Source organism: Rhinolophus hipposideros (assembly GCF_964194185.1).
Source record: "Rhinolophus hipposideros genome assembly, chromosome: 9".
Taxonomy (NCBI): Eukaryota; Metazoa; Chordata; class Mammalia; order Chiroptera; family Rhinolophidae; genus Rhinolophus; species Rhinolophus hipposideros.
Window position 1 is genome coordinate 52,468,186 of NC_138055.1, and position 17,203 is coordinate 52,485,388.

Sequence of the window (17,203 nt, forward strand, 5' to 3'; positions counted from 1 at the left end):
TACTACAGATATGTGACAGAGTTTGTGGACCTGGGCAATGTCTCAGCGCTGAGAACATTCAGGGTTCTCCGAGCTTTGAAAACTATCTCTGTAATTCCAGGTGAGAACATTTAAACACAAGACTAACTTTGCCTCATCTCCTTTCTCCCCTCCATTCATTTTGTCCACTCCATTCTAAATCGGTGTCAGCCCAGTTGCCATGGCCTTGCATTCCGCATGTTTTCATGGGGAGATGTTCTCTGGAATGGCCCTTCAGTCCTTAGGCACTTTCTCTGACAGTGCTTGGCAGGCATGCAGCCCCCATTCCATCCATGCATTTGAAAAAGCACGTGCTTAAGACTCTCTTGGATCTTACAATATCTGAAAAAATTGTCGGAGAGCTGGCTTTCTCTTTGAATATAAATCATTTGCTTCCTGGCCTCATGGAATTACAGTAATTTTAACATTCACCATCATTCCATTGCTTGTGGTTTCTTGGCCTCCTATAGCATGGTTTGCTGATGGGATGTTACTTGAAGAATTGTGTTTTTCTTGTTACCATGTTAATGGAATTATTTAATCACAGAAGAGACCTACCCAGTTAACTAGTCCGGTATTATAGAAAAATGTAAGAGTATTGGAGTTAGTGAACTGAACTTTAATAATCACTGTAGCACATTCTATTGCTATCTGTTTTACTGAATAAGAACCAGTAGACATCTACTATAATATATTCAGAAACCATTCTCAAACAGAAATTACAATGAAAGCTTATGCAGGTGCTGTTTAAAAAAATCAAAGGTAAGATAAAATTCATCTAAAGGTATGGGCAAACAAAAAGTACAGAAATTTGAGAAGAAAAAAAGGCATCAGTGGGTAGTTGAAAGGGAGTTGATTGTCTCTTTAGAATGTTTGCCTTTTTCTTTTTGGTCCTGATTGACCTAGCCCAGTAGTTCTTTTGAAGGTTTCGCATCTTTTTGTGAATTGGATGAAAGTTCACAGACCCCCCTGAAGCCCATCTGTGGACCCCAGGTTAAGATCCCTTGATTTAGTTTAAATCCTCGCTACCGGATAATACTAAACTATCTTTTTAAAGACCAGGCTTCGTGTCTGGTAGGAAAGATATTTCCGTTAGTCTTGTGAGCCTCATATATACTGGCAATACCATGACAGAAGTCAAGACTGTGCTGTTGCTGATTGGACTTTGGTTGTGTTCAGGGGTTTTCCGGGAAGAGAGCAGACTTCCCACTGCAGATTCGTGGAAACAGGGACCTAAAGAACAGAGGCGTCCATTCCTGGTATCCTGCGGCTCTTCCCCTTGTGGCTGACTCAGAAGTCTTCCCCTTTTCCCCTTTCAACACTATCTAAATATCAGGTGTCAGAGGGAAGCACAAAGGTTGAATCCTAGAGAGGACAGACTTACCGAGAACCCCAAGGAAGGTAGACCTCAGTTTCTCCAATTACAAATTTGGGCCCTGAAGTGGGCCAGTCATTGAGCCCTACTACAAATGAATTCCTTTATTTTTAGCAATGGTGGCTTACTCCTTATCAACCAGACGCTGGGTGTCAGTTGGAGGATATCCTCCTTGGCAAAAAATTACAACCTTGACTTATCAAGGTTTAGTTCCTAACCATTTTAAATCCGTTTGACAGAAAGCCTAGCTCGTTCTTCAGGCAGCCTCACACAGTCCATTGATGGTGGCCTAATCCTTAAGCAGGCCTTGTCTTATTTTTTTAAGCATCTGGAGCACCTCTTTACTTTTCTTTTTCCTTTGGTCTCTTTCCTCCTCTGGCCTCTTAAATATGATCCTGTGTTTTCTGCTCACTTCCCCCAACGTACTCCGCCAGGCATCTGTCTCTTTATGTTCTTGTGATCTCAAAACTTCTCTTCCAGAATTAAATTGGAAAGCTGTGTTCTGTTCACTAACTAGGGCAGCAGATGCTATCCCTGGTCTGGCTCTTAGCTTCTGTCTCTGTGCTATATGGTTCACTTCTGACCACATCATTGCTGCGAGCTAGCTCTTGACTGATGTCACATTAGTCATCCTTAATACTCCAGTACCATATATATAAATAAATAAACACAGTTCCTGGCCCATAGTAGTGCTCCATAAATTATTGTAGTAGTAGCAGTTGTTATTATTATAAAGAAGAAACCTAAGCCCAAAGAAAGGATTTGTATCAAGATTTAAACATCAGCTTCACAATTGGAAGTAGATTCCTGGATTCCTGTTTCTAGAAGCACCCCAAATAAGCTGGCTTCGGGAGGTTAACGGAAAGTAAGTTTTCAGGGGATAATAAAGCCAATCATAGATCACTATCAGTGAATGGTATAATACTTGAATTAAAGTGTGACTTTTAATCCCAAGTTCTTTTGCTTCCCATTCTACCTGGGGTTAGTAAGAGAAACCCAGAGTACTTGCTATTTGGTAAAGGACGTCTCCCTCATGAGAGACTTCTGTCATCCCACATAAAATTCTCAAGTTATCTGTCGGTCTTTCTCCCTTAGAGGGCGGTTGTCCTGTTCCTACCTGCCTGTTACCCAGGTCTCCTTCTAAGGTGGGAGTACCCGTGCATGAATCCATAGATCTGGGTCATCTCTTGACTGGAAATCTAAGTCATTTTGACTGCCCTGTCGTAGAGGCTGGGATATAGTTCCCTCTTAGTAAAAAACCGTTACTTTGCATACACATTTTCACGGATCACTTCAATGCAATTGCTCTCTTTGCCTTCTCCTATTCCCACTTTGGTTATCGGTTTTTGCCAAAGTTGCCACAAACAGAAGTGAGAGCAACCACAAAACCAACATGGGGTTGTAAGATCTCACAAGGCTCTCCAAGCCTCAGCTCCCTTTCGGAGTTTTCCCTTTTGTGGAGTGCTCAGCCAGCTCAACTGGGCTGGCGCTGTCCTCCCTCTTAGCATCTTGGTAGGTATCTGCGTGTGTCAGGGTCGCCGGGACACCCAGGAGATTGGAGAGTACAGAGTGTCAGTTAGCTCCAGCCTTTGGTGTAAGAGAAGCTTTCATTTGGAGCCTTCTTGTGTAGCTTAGGAAAGACCAAAACCACATTCTCACCCTTTGGACCTGGATATGTATCATTCATGGTTTCCCGTTTGCTTCAGAGGGTTTGACTTAGAGAACAGTGCGTGCAGAGTCTGTGCTAAAACTTACAGAAGGAGACTCTTTTTAAATTTTCTTTGGTCTGGAAGCCTCCAGATTCAACTTGACATTGGAGTAGTCTGTAGAGAATCACGTGTCTTAAAACGTAGCTGTCACTTTGCATTTATCTAGGACCTGGGTACAAAGATGAACTTCTAAGTGACTTTGTCAGAAGTTCCATCGTCTGCATGCTTTGACCATGGGCCACAGGCCTAACATGCCCAGAGATAAGGTGATAGAAATCTCAAAGCAGGTGCCTCAGGTTTTTCTTGGAGTGTAGCACTTAATGGTGCAAATAAAACCAGTCGGGAGGGCCTCACTGGCCAGTTCTCTTTCATTTCCGTCAGCATTTGAATGGCTCCTCAGAAGAACTGTTTCTTCTCTGTTCGTCAGCATTGATTTGACAGCATTGTGTTCCCTTTAGAGTTCTGATTTCTTGATTATTTTTCTCTTGGATTTTTTTCTTTCTGTCTTTCGTTTTTCAGATTTTTCATTTCTCTGCTTTCATTTCTGTTACTTTGTTTACCTGTGGGATCATATAAGGAGCAGAGAAATGATAGGCCCTTCTCCTTCCCACCCCCCATATTGGCAAAGAAAGTATTTTCTTTAAATGTATATGTTATGAATATGGCAATTCCTGCTACATGGTGAAGAGAGATTGTTTCAAGACCATCTTCAGGTTTGTTGTTTCTTTTAAAATATTCTAGTTATTAATTCAATTGCTTTTGTATTTCTCCTTTGTCCACATTGCTTTCTCAGAAAAGGTAACTAAAGCTTTAACATAGTGGCCCTAAGGGGAAGAATACCTAAGGCTCATAGCACCCCACAGGACCCATCTTTGAGCGCATCTTTAGTTTTGGTCAGACTGTGATATGCATCTGGCCTTGAGGAAATAAATTTTTGCCACCCAAAGCTCTCCCAAATTACTCTTGATGTGAAGAACCTTCCAGAACTATCACTGTGAGGATTGAATCTGCAGCAGGAAAGTTGACCTGGCATGACTTTACCCCTAGCACTTGCCTGGACTAAGCCAGGCTGGGAATTGGGGAACTGTTCTTTCCCTTGGAGTGAGCACTTATTGTTACTGCTGTTGAGGCCTGTTCCAATGTTAGTTGTGTAGCAGAATTAGTTCACGTTGCTTCACACCAGTTAGATTTCTCAACCTGAGCCACAAACTCGGAAATATAAATTTATAATCTGGCATCACAATCACGGAAGATTTTGATCCCAGTATGCATGGCTGATTTCTCTGGACTAAGCACATAATCAGGCTCTGTTTGTTTATTTGTCCAAGGGATTGTAGTGGCTTCGCCTGCGTTCCCAAATTCCTTAAACGTCTGACTTCCTCTCTGGCAGCTAACCTTTCTGTACATTGGTTCCCGCTGTCTTTCCTTGATCGATAGTAAGTATATTAACGTCTGTTTAGACACATCCCACTGCCAGCTCGTGTTAGCCTTTTCCAAGAGTTCTCGCTGTCTGATTTGCCCCCACGTGGCTTCCGTTGCACACTCTGTTGTGTAGGAGTCGTTTGAAGGAGCATTCTGCTCTGTTTTGGATACTCAGTTTTCAGTCAGTATCTAGCTTGTTCTGGGATGTGGTGCTGGGAGGCCATAGAAGAAGCAAGACAGCTTCTCCACACAGCCAGAACCGGGGACTTCTCCGTTCTTGCACATGTCAGGTCAGGCATTCTACCAGCAACTTGTGGCCTTTATTGACCTGTGCTGGTGGTCGCAGTGAGCACTTTTTGCTTGGCTGCGTTTACTAGCACATGGCAGCCCCTTCTGGCAAGACTTGAGTTTAAAAAATGCATTGACGGCATCTCTCCAGAAATTGGTATTGATGTCTGCCGACATGGCCATTCGCAATTATCAACCATAATGGAAAGAAGAGGAGTCTTGGCTGAGGGCAGTGTCTCTTCCAGTGACCACTTATATTTAATATTGCTGTGTCATTGAGTGCCACCTTTCTTCTTCCTGTGCCTTCCTCTGATTTTCTCCTGGTAATCTGAATGAGAATCTTGGAGAGTAAACATTTTAGATAGCCGCAGTTAACGATAGTGATTATTCTTGCTTAATTAAGATTTGTTTTGCTGAGCCCCTCTGAAGTATGAACAGCTGAATACAATTTGCAACCTAAGTTTCTACTTTAAACTTCTTGAAAGCTAAAAGAACTCTCTCCAAGGAGTTGATCTAAGCCTTAGACTTACAGCAAAACACTTGAAGAATTTTTTTAGCTTTCTGGACTCCTGTTCACAGATTTCTTGAGAAATGACATCTGGTTTATGGAGAAGAGATGTTTAACCACCTAATTTTGAGTTCAGATCTATCCTCAGGGGAATGAGAGGTTCCATTATGGTCGGTGTATTTGCGGAGCATGTCTGGTTACAAGGGAAAAGATACAGGAGTACTTCAAGGAATCTAAGGGCTGGAATGTTTGGTGCTTCTGGAAGCCAGTGAAACCAGAATGTAGAGCCAGAAAGCCCCAGATACCAGGAAGTACTTTGTCTTTCCCTTTCTTCTCTCCATGTGTCTATTTCCTTTTTCTACCTCTTAGCATACTAAACACCTTTACTTCTCAGATATATCCTGATATAATGACAGAATATAGCTACCACTTAGCTCCCAAATTTATATATTTTCATTCCCACCACATGAAAAGACTGCTGGACTGTCTCGTCCCATTCTAAATTCCTGAAGGAAAGGATCTGGTTTTAAGTCAGATGTCTACCTTGCCCTCTATAAGCTGCTACTAGAAGGTCACTTCCTACAAACAAGTCTCCTGGGAGCCTGCCCTTATGGAGCCAGGGGTAGTTTGAACTCCTGGCTGGGAATTTCTTTAACATGGTGTGGGGACAAAGCCCCAAAAAGCAGTTTCCAGGCTCTCGGCCTCACATAGAAAGGTGCTGGCTCAGGTAGTAAATAGCCATCAACTGTGATCAGATGGCCAGCAGCTGTGGCTAGTTGGCCGTCAGCTGTAACCCGTAGGCCATTGGCCACTAATATAACTGCTGTGGCTACGCTAGCAGGAAAAAGTGGGGGCTAACAAGAGCGGATTGCAGAGAGGCGGATGCCGCTGGCGAGAATATAGTGATATGACTCCCCTACTTATGGCTCCGTGGGTGTTCCTTTTTGGCCTCACCATGTCCTGCGTTCTTATGTGGGGAGCGGAACCAGAGACCCCGCAGGTCGCCCCGCACGACTCATGGGCTTGGAACTGTCCAGAGATTTCCCAGGCCAGGCAAATCAGATTAGACTCATGCTACAATTACATGGGGTATTTTTTTCCAAATTATTTATTTATTTACATCACAGATGCATTGGTTTGACTATTTTGTATTATTATACTCCTGTTACCAGTACACAGGTAACAAATAGCAGTTTCCAGCTAAGTTTTCAATCCATTTAAAGTAGAACTAGAAAAGGCCTTTGAATGATCATCCAGTGTTCAGACAGGTGATTGCCTGAGCCATTCAGGAGAAATGGCTATATGATAAGCTCTTCATAAAGAAGTCCAGGAAAAGAAACTTTACAACCATGCTTCAGTGACCTATCCAAGTATATTCTCTTTTCAAAACCACCCTTTGACTCTGAAAACAAACGAATTTTAGGAGCCTACAATTGTATTATTACCCAATACAGACCTGCCCCAACCCAGCCAACTATAATGAAGGAGTTTTCCTCAGAAACCTATGGCAATAAGTTCCATAACACTGGAACAATTTTTACTTCTTTATGGCTGCCTTCTATTTCTATGCCACCAATATGTTCTTACCTCGTTATGTGATTGTGATCCAATTTTCCAGGGCCTTAGGAATAAAAGATTGACATTTCGACTACTTTAATCGCAAACAAATAAATCATTCTGCCCTATTTTAAAAGACTTTTAGAGAAGATTCTTCAGCTTCTCCTCCATTACCCACTTCATGTATTCCTATGTGTATCTACATTCTATGTATAAGAAAATGAGACTGCAAGGTGACTAAATTTTTTCCGAGCACACAGTGGGTCATAAATAGTGGCTGAGACAGGACCAAAATTCCTGCTTTCTGATTCCCTCTCTGGTGCTCTTTTTGCACAGCCCTGGGAGGAGAAGAGGGATCGGATTAGAGATGCCTTGTGTCCTAGGGCCCAGGCCAGCTCTTCCTAACCTTTCTGGTGGCCACAGTCCCCATGGAAGGCCCGCTCTATAAGAAAGCACAGGGCCCTGTGCGCTTTGCACCTCTGCAGTCTAACTCTTGGTTCTTTTCTTTAACTTCTCTTTGATTCCTTTCAGGATATCTGTGAGAGGAAAGAAACTGTCTCATTCATTTACTCTTTCAATAAAAATATATGAAGTGCCGGCTTTGTACTAGGTACAGCATTCATTGCCACGATTGGACTCAGATAGAAACTTCTGTGGGACTCAACTTTGAAAATTCTCGGGGGTTGCTTGCCAAATACAGCAAAAGAAGAGTCATGTCCGTATTTCCCATTAGATCATCGTCATACCGAGGTTAACCAAGCAGTGTCATTATCCCAATCAGATCTCTTTGAGGGCAGTGTTTGTATGATAGTTTGTATAATAGCACACAAGTGTTAAGCGTCAGGTACTGTAAAGGATGTTTTGTAGTCATTATCTTAATTTAAACCTCACAACAACCCCATGAGGCTGATATTGTAAATACCTTTTTACAGATGAGGAAACTGAGGTTCAGACAAAAAGGGATAACATTGGAGTCCTTTACGATGTACCAGGTGCTGTGTTAAGTGTTTATAAGAATCACGCTGAATCCTCACAACAGCCTATGATAATCAGCTATAATTATCCCCATTTTAATGATGAGAAAGCTGATATTCCAAGAGGTTAAGTGTATTGCTCAGGTCATAAAGTAAGTGGTATCACCTGGTTAAGATTAGTCATTATCTACCAGCCTCACCCTTCAAAGCCAGGATTGGGATTTTCCTTGAATTTCCGTCCAATATTCTCGCCTTCAGAAGCAGATCAGCGATGAGATCCTCTTGAGGCCTGTGTGTCAAGGCTGTGTGTCTGCCTCCTGTCCGTGCTCAGCACTTTGTTAGCAATGTTCTCTGGGTAGCCTGGTGTCTGGGCATGCCCAGGAGAGCCACGTAGGCTCAGTTTTGACCCACGCATCATGAACCCATAACCATATTTTTCTGTGTCTCCTATCACTCATCTTTCCCTGTGCAGTGAAAAAAATCTGCCTACAGGTCCAAATTTGAACCCATGGCTTGCGTTTAAACTTCAAATTCAAGTAGGTTATATGGTGATTTTTTTGGTTTGTTTTTAAATCTAGGATAGAAAAAAGGTCAGTTGTAGAGTACAGGGCATATACGTGACACAGAGAAGGCGTATGTTTAAATGAAAAGACAAACCATAAATACTCAATGGATAATAATCTTTCAATGCATTGGCATTTCCAGAGATCTTGGGAAAACACTGTTGTGCCTTCTCACTTATTATTGGCTTTTAAATTTCCAGTAGTTCTCTTTCCAACCTGGAAGCCTCTTTAATTCCTGATTTTTCCATTTGTTTATTCAGGGAATATTTACTGCTGTGGGCTAAGAAGTATAGACACAGCTATGAACAAGACAGACATAAATAATTAATTACAACCATGATAAATGCTATAGAGGAAAATATAAGGTGCTATTAAAATACTACTAATAATGGTGGAGGGAGAAGAGTTGTAAAGTCAGGAAAGGCTTTCTGGAGGAATTGGTATTTAAGCTGAGACTGGAAGGATGAATAGGAGTGAGACGAGAAGGACAGGGGAGTGGAAGGAAGCATTCCAGGCAGAGGGAATAGCACACATGAAGGCCCTGGGGCAAGTAAGAAGAGCTTGACTCATTTAGGAGCTGAGAAGCAGTCAGACACAGGCAAGTTCTTCAGAGACAAAGGCGCCACATGTTGGAGAAGGAACTTTCTTTTTTCCTTTTTAATAATTATTGACTTAAAAATGGATACTTCTGGAAAAATTGATAATGTTGCTGACCCATTGTTATTCTCATGGTCTAAAAGCTAACGTGGCCATGTTTCAAGGGTGTTGCTGTGGGGAGGAGTGGAAGCTAGCAGACAAGAGGGAGGCCTGGGGAGGCGGGGAGGGCTGTGGGGTGACTCTGATTCTTGGGCTTCTATCTCCTCAGGCCTGAAGACCATTGTGGGGGCCCTAATACAGTCTGTGAAGAAGCTGTCAGATGTCATGATTCTGACAGTGTTCTGCCTGAGTGTTTTTGCCTTGATCGGACTGCAGCTGTTCATGGGAAACCTGCGAAACAAGTGTGTTGTGTGGCCCATAAACTTCAATGATAGCTATCTTGAAAATGGCACCAAAGGCTTTGATTGGGAAGAGTATATCAACAATAAAAGTAGGTGGCCCCTTCTCTGCAAGAGGAGAAAGAACAATCTGTCTGTAGTTTACATGGTCAGAAGCCACCACTGGGCTTTAAAAAGTAGTTGGGGCCAGAAAGGAATGCCAGTGCTACTGGAAGTAGCCTTGTGAAGTTATTCCCTTTCCTCGAGGTAGGATTGTGTTCAGAAGCTCTCAAATATTAGCCATTTCTCCTTCTCTCTCTTCTTTTCCTTTAAAACTACAAATGAACCTTTGTAGCTTTGTTACATGCACCCCTAAACCTTTGCTTTGAAAATCAGGTTTAGTTGCTTGATAAAAATCCTTTTTTCCCTAGCTGGGTTACCTGAGATATACAAACATTTGGTCCAGAATATACCCAGTAAGCTTGTTTACTACTGCAAGACTTTAGTGATCGATCTGGTCTAGGGAGTAGGTAATCTTTAAGGCACCATTTGATCCTATTACTGTTAACGAGTTTTAATAATTTCATTTCAGAAAGCAGAGCACTCAGGTCTTACACTAAGGAACATTTGGTGTAGTAGTATTTCCGTAAACGAATGGGGAAAAGTTAGCAATGTCACTGTTAGTCCCTCTTAAGGAAATAAAGGCAGTTAAGTAGCCATAAGAAAATATTGCAAAGGGGATTTCAGGGACACATACAGGAAAGGGAAACATGCCTTCCAATTTAATATAGGACATGGGAACTAGTGATCACTGAGGATTTCTAGTTTATCTTTGGTAAAGAGCAGTTATAAGGATAGAAGCATCAAGTTATATAAAGGGGTAAAGAACTCAGAAAACTCTCTTTGAGATCCCTTTGATTGAAGTACCAGACCTTAACATTTACATTTGAAGTATGAGTGGAAGTCACGTGTCTGTGAAAAGAATGTTGCACGAAGGGCTTTATAGTAGCACTTTTAATTTTTAAATATATATATATAGGAAAATAATGGGAAAGAATTCTTATCAGGTTTCACTGATGTCAGAAAAGATTTACATGAGCTAAAATCAACAACTGTTTCTGCTGGGGCTAGTTAGGAACAGTGTAACCTTATTCTCTGATTCACTTAAATCTGCCTTATCTCCTGCCTCTTCAAACTTTTCTAGCAAATTTTTACACGGTTCCTGGCATGCTAGAACCTTTACTCTGTGGGAACAGTTCTGATGCTGGGTAAGTAGCTCACCTAATTTTATTCTCCTCCCTTAAAACAGTTTGTCAGATAAAAATGGGCAATATTTTCACTTTTCTTTGTGCTCAAGTAGTAGACCCTAATTGAGTCTAATGGACTGGTTGACTCAGATTTTCTTTCTGTTTCATATTTGTCCATCCAAAGTTGACATTTTACTAGTAGCTGAATATGCCGATAGTCTCAAGCCAAAATCAAAGATGGTAAAGGCCAAAAATAGAATCTATAACACCAGGTATCTTGCCTGTCTCTTCTAGACTCCCCTCATTCTATCATAATAACCAGTAAAACATGGAGTAAAGACACCATCTTAGTGCTAGGTGAGAACCCAAAGATGATCCGAATATGCTAGGCCTGACAGCGTGGGGGAGGGAAGAGTAGCAACATAATAGCTTTTCCCAACTTTATTTTTGTAAAATACTACCCGTAACATAAAATTTATCCTCTTAGCCATTTTAAGTGTACAGTTCAGTGGTATTAAGTACATTCACTTTTTTGTGCAGCGATCCCTACCATCCATTGCCAGAACTCTTCATCTTCCCATGAGTGAAACTTCCCGTTATAGGTGACTGAAACTTTATCTTCCCATTAATGAAACTCTATACCCATTAAACAATAACTCCTGTTCCCCATTCCCCCAACCCCCCGGCAACCACCATTCTACTTTCTGTTTCTATGATTTGACCACTATAAGTACTTATATAAGTGGAATTATACAGTCGTTGTCTTTTTGTAACTGGCTAATTTCACTTAGCATAATGTCCTCAAGGTTCACCCATGTTATAACGTGTCAGAATTTTCAGGCTGAAATGTTCTATTGTGTGTATATACCACATTTTGTTTATCGATTCATCTGTTGATGGACAGTTGGGTTGCTTCCATAGTCTAGCTATTGTGAATAATGCTGCTGTGAACATGAGTGTGCAGAGCTCTGATTCTGCTACTTCTCGCTTTAAGACCTTGGCCAAGCCATTTAACTCATGTGAGACTCAATTTCTTCATCTATTAAATGGATTTGATAAGTCATGTCTATACTTCCTCAAAGGATTACTATAAGAATGGCATACACGAAAGTGTTTTGTAAACAGAAAGCTCTATAAATGTAGGGTGTAGTGCTATTATTCAGGGAATTGGTGTTTTAAGATAACCATGACAAGTAGAAGTCCATTTAATTTCTGTGTGGAAGTAGATAACTAGAAATTACACTGAAATAATTATCAGGTGAGTCTAAAAGCAGAAGATCTGTTATAACCAAAGTCACTGAAAACCCCAGGATGACACAGGTTGTCACAGGGAGTGTTAAGAGAATGGAGATGATTAAGAGGAACTTCTAGCCATTTGTCATTTGGGATAGTAGCTTAGTTAAATTTGGTTGAATTACACATTGATATGAATCAAGGACAGTGCTTCTCACATTTTGTCACATCTAGAAATCAATCCCGTCGTGTGCCTCTTAAAAATGCAGGTTCATGGACCCCCTATCCAGGGCTTTTATTCCCAGGTCTGGGGTAGGACGCAGGAATCGGCATTTTTAAGAGGCACGCCAGGTGATTCTGATACCTTGGTGTCCTCGGGACATCATTCTTTGGAAAATTGACCTGGCTACTTTATTTCTTTCCTCTCTTTCTTTTCTTTTCTTTCTTTCTTTTTTTAATTCCAATTTGTTGGCCTGGCTTTATGGATGGTTATTTATTACCTGCAAGGTCATGGGGATGACTTACAGCTGATGACTGGGTAGAATTTTGTTGAAAAGCCCTGAACGTCCCTTTCCTTCCTCAGGCAATGCCCAGAGGGATACCAGTGTATGAAAGCAGGAAGGAACCCTAACTATGGTTACACAAGCTTTGACACTTTCAGCTGGGCCTTCTTGGCGTTATTTCGCCTTATGACCCAGGACTACTGGGAAAACCTGTATCAATTGGTAAGCAACACCTCTTTTTTCTTTGGTGATAGAATTTGCATGACGATGTGTGGGCCTGGGGCTGTGCTATGTAAGAGACCTTCCATGAAGACATTATACAGTCATCTTAGGATGGTATTTCTCTGCTTTATAAAATCAAGTGTATTCTCCCAGCTCTTGTCTCTTCCTTGGTGTTCTTTAATGCTCAGTGAGGCATCGCTGTAGAGGCTCACCGCCTCTTGCCGGGCCTGACCCTCTGCTGTATTTCTGCTTTTGGATTTTTGGATTTGGGGCATCTTTTAAAGAAATATGAATTAAACATTGTGCAAAGCATGATGCTAGACATTATAAAGATGAGCTTTCTATCCACAAGGACCTTGGAATCTAAATGCATCAATGTTTTTGAGATTTGTAACACATTTGGACTTGTTCAAACCTGATGTGACAGATCTTTAAAAAGGTCAGGACCATTCTCTTGGGCCACATCAGCAACTCCGGGAGTCATTTAACTCTGCTGGTCGTGACGGAGAAGTTAGTTCAGGTGATTGCCGAGGGTCTTCCAGTTTAGAAATTCTATTACAATCCAGGGTTTTCTATTTGACTGTAGCATTTGATGATGCCAGTTAGTTTGAGAGTGACAAACATGTCCCCTCAAGCATAGAGGAACCTCTTCAAGGGAAGCTTCTAATTCAAATCCACTAAGGAATTCTTACTTTCTATTTGACAGCCTAGCGTTCCCTCAGGTTCAGTTCTTTCTCATGAAATATTTATGGTTGATGTTAAATTCCATTAAGTATTTGTGGTTGAAAAGAAAAAGATGAAAACTTTAGTGGGTAATAGTGGGTCCCATATACATAACCTGAAACCCAGTTGTTCTTTGATGTCTGTTTGCTCACTGCTAGTGAAAGGAATGGTCCTAGGACACTTCTTCCTTTTTCTTTCCTCCCCACTCTCCTCTATGTTATGTCCCTCTTTAAAGATCCCTCCTATTACAAAAGGATAAAGAAGGATGTCACGCAAGATGGGGTCTTACTGTGACTTGGAACTGATCCCAGAAATGGAATTCCTCTGTTAATGCTCTTGGAGGAAAGGGTAGATAAATGGGCTGAAGCGTTGTATTATTTTCTTTATACTTGTTTTAGAACCAACTGACAAAGGCAAATATAATTCTTAGCCTAGAGCACTTTTTTTTCTTTAAAAAAACAAATCAAGCATTTGTCTATGATAAGGAGTATATCAGATATATTTGGAAGTGGAAAAGGACTTTTTTCATCACAGTAAATAGGAGGTATTACTGTCCTTTGCTGTGAGTAGAGACTGGGAGAGACCATTGGCCACTGGGGATGCTAAGTGCTCTGCGATATGAAAGGGAACCACACAGGGTTCCCTTGTGCGACACTCAGTAGTGCCCCTACAGAGGACTATTCAGCCTGATTCATTTGACGCGAGTGACTCAGAAAATTATCTTTGTCTTTACAGACTTTACGAGCAGCTGGGAAAACATACATGATCTTCTTCGTCTTGGTCATCTTCGTGGGTTCTTTCTATCTGGTGAACTTGATCTTGGCCGTGGTGGCCATGGCTTATGAAGAGCAGAATCAGGCAACACTGGAGGAGGCAGAGCAGAAAGAGGCTGAATTCAAAGCAATGTTGGAGCAACTTAAGAAGCAACAGGAAGAAGCACAGGTTGATGATCCATTCTTTGCAGCACTCCTTCCTGCCAGGTCGCTGTGACTAAGGCCCCGTCTCATTGCCACTCCTGTTGATCTTTTCTAGGCACATTGTCAAATAGGAGTCATTGATCTGATTAAAACAACCCAAGTAACAACTGCAGGTGGTGGATTCAATTATTCCATTTGTATTAATGGCCAAATTATTTGTTAATATGGTCTTTTGTTGAATTTCTCAACTCTTCAGTGTTCCACTGCTATGGTAGCTGGGAGAAAAAAAGTGACCAGAGCAATTTATATAGTGCTTCCTGGAAGCATAGCCTTTTTGTTGTGGAAAACATTGGAATCTCCTTCAGAGGTTCTCTGTGGTCATGAAAAGTATTGATTGTAATTGAAAAGAAGATACAGGGTGAAATAGTAAAGTAAAATTTGAAAAACAAACCTGTAATCCTTCATAAACCTTAATAATCCTTATCCAAACATACACATATTTTTCCATTGTGGGGCCCATAGGTATAATAGAGTTTCTTAGCATTCATTTTCAGCATTGTTTAGAAAGCATCATTTGGCATCAAGAATACAGCCAAGTTCTTATCTGAGATACTCAAGAGAATAAATCCCAAAGTTCTCACACTGGGTTCTGCTCTGATCACTGAGGGCTGTGTGCCACAATACAAATTCAACTGCAATATGGAGACAGCCAGGCCCTGGCCACAGTCTCCTCTGACAGGCTGGTTTCCTTTCCTCCTATTGTCCCTCCTTTCCCTATCTAACGGAAAAGAAAGGATCTGCACCAGTTCCTTGGCTTTGGGTGCCTGCAGCTAATCACTTCTGATCTGGTCTGTGCTGTGGTTCCATTCCTAGGCTGCCGCGATGGCCACTTCCGCAGGAACTGTCTCAGAAGACGCCATAGAGGAAGAAGGGGAAGAAGCGGGAGGCTCTCCTCGGAGCTCATCTGAAATTTCTAAACTCAGTTCCAAGAGTGCCAAGGAAAGACGTAACAGAAGAAAGAAGAGGAAGCAAAAGGAACTCTCGGAAGGAGAGGAGAAGGGGGATCCCGAGAAGGTGTTTAAGTCAGAGTCCGAAGATGGCATGCGGAAGAAGGGCCGCCGACTGCCAGACAACAGGATAGGGAGGAAATTCTCCATCATGAATCAGGTAAACTCTTGGTACTGGGTCAGACAGCCTAAGAAATTCTGGTTTTCCTAATCTCACTTGGTTCTCGTATTCCCCTGTGGCTTTGCATTTTCACACCCATGCCTGCATCCTCAGGCCTGCCCCTCTGTGCTCCATGTTGTTCTCCTCTAGGAGGAAGTGTTACTGGCATATTAGGACCATCCTCTGCTCTAATCCTGCCCTCCCTTGTCTGCTCTAAAGCCAGCCCTAGGACGATGTGGTGATCTCGGGCAGACTTACTTCAGCAGTAAAGTTTGTGTCACAGCAACAAGCCTACGTTCTAAAGCATCAGGAAGAACTTTTCTGCTCTTGGCATCTGAACATCAGAATTTAGCTCAATCGCCTCTGTTTAAGAATTACACATAATTGTAGGTTCAAAAAAAAAAGTGATGAAACTCTTTAGATCACCTTATTTGAGCTTGCCACGCTCAAATATATGGTTTTGAGATATATGGTTTCATGCTGATAAATTAGCCTATGGTAAATTAAAAGCCTCCATTTTATCCAGCTTTGATAAATGGGAAAAGTAAGAGAAAAAGGGAGAGGACTTATGTATAATTATTGAGCATTCTATTACTATTAATATCATCATATAATAGATAGTTTTTGGATTTCAAATAACACCACCAAAATCCAATGGTTACGACATTTAAATCCCCATTTTAACAAAATGCTGGAAAGTTGCTAAGGTACAGAAGAATAGTTGCAGTTACTGATTACGGCATTGTATCCAGTCTTATTTCCCAGGGATCCTTTCATTGTGCTTCTTGTTTGCATCTCTCACCTCCTTGTTCAGTCTTTTGCTAGTCCTGTTCATTTTATCACAGCAAAATCTCTCATGTCCATCCCCTTCTTTCTATTCCTACTAATCCTCTTTTGGTTCAGACTTTTGTGTTATTTCTCCTGCAGTTATCCACCGCAGTTTTGTTTCCTCTGGTCTTTCTCTCTCTCCTTTGTGTTTTATGTACTGTCAGCAGATGGCTTCGTAAAACATAGCTCTTATTATTCACCACCAAGCAGTAAATGGAGTACCTACCATGTGTCGAGTATTGTGATAGGTCCTAGAGCTTAAAAGGTTGTTAAAACGCTAAGGAGCTACAGTGTAGTGGAGCAGCCAGATATATTTAAAAGTTATTTCTATAATAGCATCGACGGCATTATTCTATAATTGAGATATGCTGGGGTGTTTTGGAGGACACAGCTCTGTCCCAACCAAGAGGTTCAGCGAAGATTTTCTGGGGAAGGTAAATAAAGGATAAACAACAATTGGTTAAGTACTGTATGTGTTTGCTGGTAAGGGAGCAGTCAGACAAAAGGAAGAACATTCCAGGTTTAGAAGAAAAGTATGTTCCGGTTTGGACATCCCAAGTTGAATTATTTGTTGGATAATCAAAGAAGTCTTTTAGACACATACATATAGTCAAATGGTAGCTCAAAGAAGAGGTCCTGAGCTGAGAGGGGGTGACTGAAACCATGAAACTTGATGAATTTGCTCAAAGAGATTGAGTTGAGTGAAAGAACAGCGGGCCAAGGACACGACCACTGGTGTCAATGGGTATCAGAGATGGAGCTCAGGAAGGAAAACAAATGAGCAGTCATTAGAGGTGCTAAGGGAACCAAGAGTTCAGGGAAGCCAAGAGAGCACAAGGGTTGGAGAGGATGGGGTTGAGATTTCATGGAGATACTTTGTGAGATGTTTATTGGATGTGGCAATAATAAGGCATGGAGAACTTTAAAGACATGTTTTAGTCCATGGTAAGTAGGAAGTGGAGACAGTGAGTGTAG

General features: G+C 41.5%; 1 protein-coding gene across 7 annotated transcripts in view; it reads left to right on the forward strand.

Annotated features, from left to right (window-relative positions):
* Positions 1-17,203, forward strand: part of SCN8A (sodium voltage-gated channel alpha subunit 8) — a 164,063-nt gene that overhangs the window by 74,321 nt on the left and 72,539 nt on the right. For 6 of the 7 annotated variants that reach the window (XM_081061352.1, XM_081061351.1, XM_081061355.1 and 3 more), the window contains exons 6-11: positions 9-100; positions 9,280-9,501; positions 10,593-10,656; positions 12,452-12,593; positions 14,052-14,258; positions 15,107-15,400. In XM_081061352.1, the coding sequence (XP_080917478.1) occupies positions 9-100; positions 9,280-9,501; positions 10,593-10,656; positions 12,452-12,593; positions 14,052-14,258; positions 15,107-15,400 (1,021 nt within the window). The remainder of the gene's footprint in view (positions 1-8; positions 101-9,279; positions 9,502-10,592; positions 10,657-12,451; positions 12,594-14,051; positions 14,259-15,106; positions 15,401-17,203) is intronic. The other variant, XM_081061353.1, reaches the window with a different exon arrangement.